Here is a 7,091-nt window from a genome sequence, read left to right as displayed (position 1 = left end):
GAAAGAGAGAGGGAGAGAGGGGGGGAGAAAGAGAGAGGGAGAGAGACAGAGACAGAGATAGAAAGAGAGAGAGGGGGGAGAAAGAGAGAGAGAGAGAGAGAGAGAGAGAGAGAGAGAGAGAGAGGGAGAGAGAGAGGGGGGGAGAAAGAGAGAGGGAGAGAGAGAGGGGGGGGGAGAGAGAGAGAAAGAGATAGAGAGGGGGGGCAGAACGAGATAGAGAGGGGGGGAAAAGAGAGAGGGAGAGAGAGGGAGAGAAAGAGAGAGAGAGGGGGGGGGAGTGTTGGGACACTAGGACGGTTCTGTGCGGTGCTCTAATGTCAGTCCTGAACGGGCCATAGCTAAGCGAGAGTAGCGTCATAAAGACTCACAGCCCCGAGCTCCGGTACCAGGCTACCGTGGAAACCCTTTGGATTAACTTTTCACTTGACTTGACTTCTCTTCTCTTTAGAGCGACAGCTTTCTTATTTCCTCTCGTGCGTCTCTCTACGGTCAGTCGGTGGAATGGCAGAGAAGCGACGCTCTTCGTGCAATCTGAGCGTCAAGGCGCACGCGTTCTCGGTGGAAGCTCTCATCGGGGCAGAGAAGAGACGGAAGCTCGAGGACGACGACACCGGGGTGTGCTGTCTTGATGAGTGGACCGACGTGTTGGAACTTCCCGCTAACGGAAGGGAGAGAGAGAAGAGGGTGTACGGCCAAGCCATCGACCGGGGCAGCGAGATAGAAGAGTGTGTTAGTGACGGCTCGCGTAAGTAAAGACCGTCCCCGTTGCAGTGGACTGATTGGCACTGGATAAAAGTTACTCTATCATATCCGCTCCAAACCCTCCGCACACATCTGCAACACGTAGCCTAAACTCCCTCAAACTCCCTCACACTATAACTCAAGATAAAACAACTGTAGCTGCATGCAGATAGCAAACAGTAAACTGGCTACAACTATTCTAACAGTGACTCTCACTCAGAATGAATAGAACTGTAGACCTATAGGCCAGAAACCTACTCCAATATATACTGTATATATATATACAAGGTACCTATATATATATATATATATATATATATATATACACACAGTATATAACGTAACAAAATGTAGAAACATCAATGTGTCAAAATACTCTCCGAATGTACTGCATATATATATACACTGCATATATATATATATATATATATATATATATATATATATATATATATATATGCAGTACATTCGGAGAGTATTTAGACCCCTTGATGTTTCTACATTTTGTTACGTTACGGCCTTGTTCTCAAATGGATTAAACAAACAAACAAAAAACAAAAAATGTATCTCATCAATCTACACAAAATACCGCATAATGACAAAGCGTAAACAGGCTTTTAGAAAATTTTGCTAATTTATAAAACATTTTAAAACAAAAATACCTTTTTTAGTATTCAGACCCTTTGATATGAAACTCAAAATTGAGCTCAGGTACATCCTGTTTCCATTGATCATCCTTGAGATGTTTCTACAACTTGATTGGAGTCCACCTGTGGTAAATTCAATTGATTGGACATGATTTGGAAAGGCACACAACTGTCTATATAAAGTCCCACAGTTGACAGTGCATGTTAGAGCAAAAACCAAGCCATGAGGTCGAAGGAATTGTCCGTAGAGCTCCGAGACAGGATTGTTTTGAGGCACAGATCTGGTTAAGGGACCAAAACATTTCTGCAGCATTGAAGGTCCCCAAGAACACAGTGGCCTCCATCATTCTTAAATGGAAGAAGTTTGGAACCACCAAGACTCTTCCTAGAGCTGGCCGTCCGGCCACACTGAGCAATCAGGGAGAAGGGCCTTGAACCTGATGGTCACACTGACAGAGCTCAAAAATTCCTCTGTGGAGATGGGAGAATCTTCCAGAAGGACAACCATCTCTGCAGCACTCCACCAATCAGGCCTTTATGGTAGAGTGGCCAGACGGAAGCCAAAAGGTACCTAAAGACTCACAGAACATGAAAGACAAGATTCTCTGGTCTGATGAAACCAAGATTGAACTCTTTGGCCTGAATGCCAAGCGCCACGTCTGGAGGAAACCTGGCACCGTCCCTTCGGTGAGGCATTAAAGACATGGTGGTGGCAGCATCATGCTGTGGGGATGGTTTTCAGCAGCAGCGACTGGGAGACTAGTCAGGACCGAGGGAAAGATGAACAAAGCAAAGTAAAGAGAGATCCTTGATGAAAACCTGCTCCAGAGCACTCAGGACCTCAGACAACGCAAGAGTGGCTTCGAGACAAGTCTCTGAATGTCCTTGAGTGGCCCAGCCAGACCCAGGACTTGAACCTGATCGAACATCTCTGGAGAGACCTGAAAATAGCTGTGCAGCGACGCTTCCCATCCAACTTGACAGAGCTTGAGAGGATCTGCAGAGAAGAATGGGAGAAACTCTCCAAATACAGGTGTGCCAAGCTTGTAGCGTCATGCCCAAGAATACTTGATTCTGTAATCGCTACCTAAGATGCTTCAACAAAGTAAAGGGTCTGAATATTTATGTAAATGTGATATTTCAGTTTTGTATTTTTAATCAATTTGCAAACATTTCTTAAAACCTGTTTTTGCTTAGTCATTATGGGGTATTGTGTATAGATTGATGAGGGGGGAAAAAACGATTTAATCAATTTTAGAATAAAACTGTAACGTAACAAAATGTGGAACAATTCAAGGGGTCTGAATACTTTCTGAATGGACTGTAGATTTATTATTAGTATGTCTTGTTGACCTGTATTTATGTATTGTTGGTTGTTGTTGAATATGGTTGTTTTATTAGTAGTATGTCTTGTTGACCTGTATTTTATATATTAATGGTTGCTGTTGAATGTGGTTGTTATATTGCTGTAACTGATATAATATATATATATATATATAATCTCGCTGTCTGAATATCCCCAACAATAAACTCTGGGGTTTTCTGAACCTAATTCTTGACAATATCTAAATTAAGGCCGGCATGAATTAAATCAAGTATGTATTAATAAATAAATTAAATAAAGTATGTATTAATAAATAAAAGACTAATATTCAACATCCAAGTGCACAGCTATAACAATACATAGGCTTAATGAAGTAAACACTTCAACAGGTCTACAATTAGATATTTACAAAAGATACAAAAATATAGCAAAGGGTTTGGGTCTATTTAACCTATAGGTCTAGTTCAGAAACTCACAGCTTTTGAAACTTTAGACTAAATAAATCACATTTTAAATCTGTAAAATAATGATTCAAACATGAATGATGTGGTGATTAGAGTCAAAGCTCTACAGTAGAGATGTGATATATTATCCGGTCTGGATGTGATTTAATATCCGGTCTGGATGTGATTTAATATCCGGTTATCGGTCTGGATGTGATATAATATCCGGTTATTGGTCTGGATGTGATATAATATCCGGTCTGGATGTGATATAATATCCGGTCTGGATGTGATTTAATATCCGGTTATTGGTCTGGATGTGATATAATATCCGGTTACGGTCTGGATGTGATATAATATCCGGTTATTCGTCTGGATGTGATATAATATCCGGTTATTGGTCTGGATGTGATATCATATCCGGTTATTGGTCTGGATGTGATATAATATCCGGTTATCGGTCTGGATGTGATATAATATCCGGTTATTGGTCTGGATGTGATTTAATATCCGGTTATTGGTCTGGATGTGATATAATATCCGGTCTGGATGTGATATAATATCCGGTTATTGGTCTGGATGTGATATAATATCCGGTTATTGGTCTGGATGTGATTTAATATCCGGTTATTGGTCTGGATGTGATATAATATCCGGTCTGGATGTGATATAATATCTGGTTATTGGTCTGGATGTGATTTAATATCCGGTTATTGGTCTGGATGTGATTTAATATCCGGTTATCGGTCTGGATGTGATTCAATATCCGGTTATCGGTCTGGATGTGATATAATATCCGGTTATCGGTCTGGATGTGATTTAATATCCGGTTATCGGTCTGGATGTGATATAATATCCGGTCTGGATGTGATATAATATCCGGTTATTGGTCTGGATGTGATTTAATATCCGGTTATCGGTCTGGATGTGATTTAATATCCGGTTATCGGTCTGGATGTGATATAATATCCGGTTATCGGTCTGGATGTGATATAATATCCGGTTATTGGTCTGGATGTGATATAATATCCGGTCTGGATGTGATATAATATCCGGTTATCGGTCTGGATGTGATATAATATCCGGTCTGGATGTGATATAATATCCGGTTATCGGTCTAGATGTGATTTAATATCAGGTTATTGGTCTGGATGTGATATAATATCCGGTTATAAGTCTGGATGTGATTTAATATCCGGTTATCGGTCTGGATGTGATTTAATATCCGGTTATCGGTCTGAATGTGATATAATATCCGGTCTGGATGTGATATAATATCCGGTTATCGGTCTAGATGTGATATAATATCCGGTTATCGGTCTGGATGTGATATAATATCCGGTTATCGGTCTGGATGTGATATAATATCCAGTTATCGGTCTGGATGTGATATAATATCTGGTTATTGGTCTGGATGTGATAAAATATCCGGTTATCGGACTGGATGTGATTTAATATCCGGTTATCGGTCTGGATGTGATTTAATATCCGGTTATTGGTCTGGATGTGATATAATATCCGGTTATCGGTCTGGATGTGATTTAATATCCGGTTATTGGTCTGGATGTGATATAATATCCGGTTATAAGTCTGGATGTGATTTAATATCCGGTTATCGGTCTGGATGTGATTTAATATCCGGTCTGGATGTGATTTAATATCCGGTTATCGGTCTGGATGTGATATAATATCCGGTCTGGATGTGATATAATATCCGGTTATTGGTCTGGATGTGATATAATATCCGGTTATCGGTCTGGATGTGATATAATATCCAGTTATCGGTCTGGATGTGATATGATATCTGGTTATTGGTCTGGATGTGATATAATATCTGGTTATTGGTCTGGATGTGATATAATATCCGCTTATTGGTCTGGAAGTGATATAATATCCGGTTATCGGTCTGGATGTGATATAATATCCGGTTATCGGTCTGGATGTGATATAATATCCGGTTATCGGTCTGGATGTGATATAATATCCGGTTATCGGTCTGGATGTGATTTAATATCCGGTTATTGGTCTGGATGTGATATAATATCCGGTTATCGGTCTGGATGTGATTTAATATCCGGTTATTGGTCTGGATGTGATATAATATCCGGTTATCGGTCTGGATGTGATATAATATCCGGTTATATTAATATAATATGTGATTTAATATCCGGTTATTGGTCTGGATGTGATATAATATCCGGTTATCGGTCTGGATGTGATATAATATCTGGTTATTGGTCTGGATGTGATATAATATCCGGTCTGGAAGTGATATAATATCCGGTTATTGGTCTGGATGTGATATAATATCCGGTCTGGATGTGATATAATATCCGGTTATTGGTCTGGATGTGATATAATATCCGGTCTGGATGTGATATAATATCCGGTTATTGGTCTGGATGTGATTTAATATCCGGTTATTGGTCTGGATGTGATATAATATCCGGTTATCGGTCTGGATGTGATATAATTTCCTGTTATCGGTCTGGATGTGATATAATATCCGGTTATCGGTCTGGATGTGATATAATATCCGGTTATTGGTGTGGATGTGATATAATATCCGGTCTGGATGTGATTTAATATCCGGTTATCGGTCTGGATGTGATATAATATCCGGTTATCGGTCTGGATGTGATATAATATCTGGTTATTGGTCTGGATGTGATATAATATCCGGTCTGGATGTGATATAATATCTGGTTATTGGTCTGGATGTGATATAATATCTGGTTATTGGTCTGATATATAGAGTTGTTTATTCCTGTCCTATAGAGTTGTTTATTCCTGTCCTATTGAGGCCTGAACACCTATTCTGACAGCAACACAAACGTACCAGCCTGCTTTGCTCTGGTCTGGTCTGAGGAGCTGAACGGACCGTTTGGTGATTAACTGTTTAGAGAGCCATGATTATTATAACTGATGGGGCAATGACACACACACACACACACACACACACACACACACACACACACACACACACACACACACACACACACACACACACACACACACACACACACACACACACACACACACACACACTAATTGTACCTTAGGCCTACAGTCACTAGACTATTAGTAGCTTATTGTACCAGTAGTACTATCAATTAAAACATAAAACTGTCTTTCCGTAGCGGAGAGTTGTGACGTGGTGTCGCCGCCGGTAACAGTAACGGTTCCCGGAGAGGAGATGCGCGTGGACTTGCAGAGCTCCGACCTGTGGAAACGGTTTCACGAGATTGGTACGGAGATGATCATCACGAAGGCCGGCAGGTGGGAGAAAACACAGTATTAACGTTATCACACACGTTACATCACATTAAGTTACGTTACAAAACATCACATTGACAGATGAAATAACGAAAATAAGGAAAAAATAGAAGAGAATCGAACAAATAAGAAGTCTTCGTCTTGAAGTTGAAAAGATGTGCAGATGTTTTAGATAAACGTTCTGCTATGATAGAAGTCGGTTTGGACAGTTATTTTTTTATTCATCGGACTGATTAATTATAAGAAGCTCAAAGTTTAAGAAAAGGAAATATCGTAAACATTATTTTGTAGCAGTGTTGTAAAAAATATATATATATATGTGGATCTTCGACTAATAATAATAACAATGTTTTACAATTTTTTTATTTATTATAATATTATTTAAAGTATAATTTAGAAACTCGTGTCGTAGCCTATTGGTCATGTATGATTTTTATATTCTGACAGGTTCCGTCTCAGAATCATGTATTAGGCTAATGAATATATCAATCCGTGAGAAATAATGTCAGCAGTTGTAAATATGACTAACTGATGCTTACATATATGAGCCATTTATATAACTCATGTCGGACATTGACTGTTTTCCCGGTGCAGGCGGATGTTCCCCGCTATGCGCGTGAAGATCTCGGGTCTGGACCCCCACCAGCAATACTACATCGC

The 7,091-nt window shown here is 39.8% G+C and overlaps 1 protein-coding gene across 1 annotated transcript in view; it reads left to right on the top strand.

The window, feature by feature from the left end:
- Positions 1 to 278: 278 nt before the first annotated feature.
- Positions 279 to 7,091, top strand: part of LOC115185473 (T-box transcription factor TBX18) — a 35,923-nt gene continuing 29,110 nt past the window's right edge. Inside the window, exons 1-3 of the mRNA XM_029745762.1 lie at positions 279 to 745; positions 6,296 to 6,434; positions 7,026 to 7,091. The exon at positions 7,026 to 7,091 is cut by the window's right edge and continues 36 nt beyond it. Coding sequence (XP_029601622.1) covers positions 502 to 745; positions 6,296 to 6,434; positions 7,026 to 7,091 — 449 coding nt within the window. The 5' untranslated portion in view covers positions 279 to 501. The remainder of the gene's footprint in view (positions 746 to 6,295; positions 6,435 to 7,025) is intronic.

Source organism: Salmo trutta, unplaced genomic scaffold (genome assembly GCF_901001165.1).
Source record: "Salmo trutta unplaced genomic scaffold, fSalTru1.1, whole genome shotgun sequence".
In the NCBI taxonomy this organism is placed as follows: domain Eukaryota; kingdom Metazoa; phylum Chordata; class Actinopteri; order Salmoniformes; family Salmonidae; genus Salmo; species Salmo trutta.
Note: the sequence above shows the minus strand (reverse complement) of the source record. Positions and strands in the feature narration are given on the sequence as shown.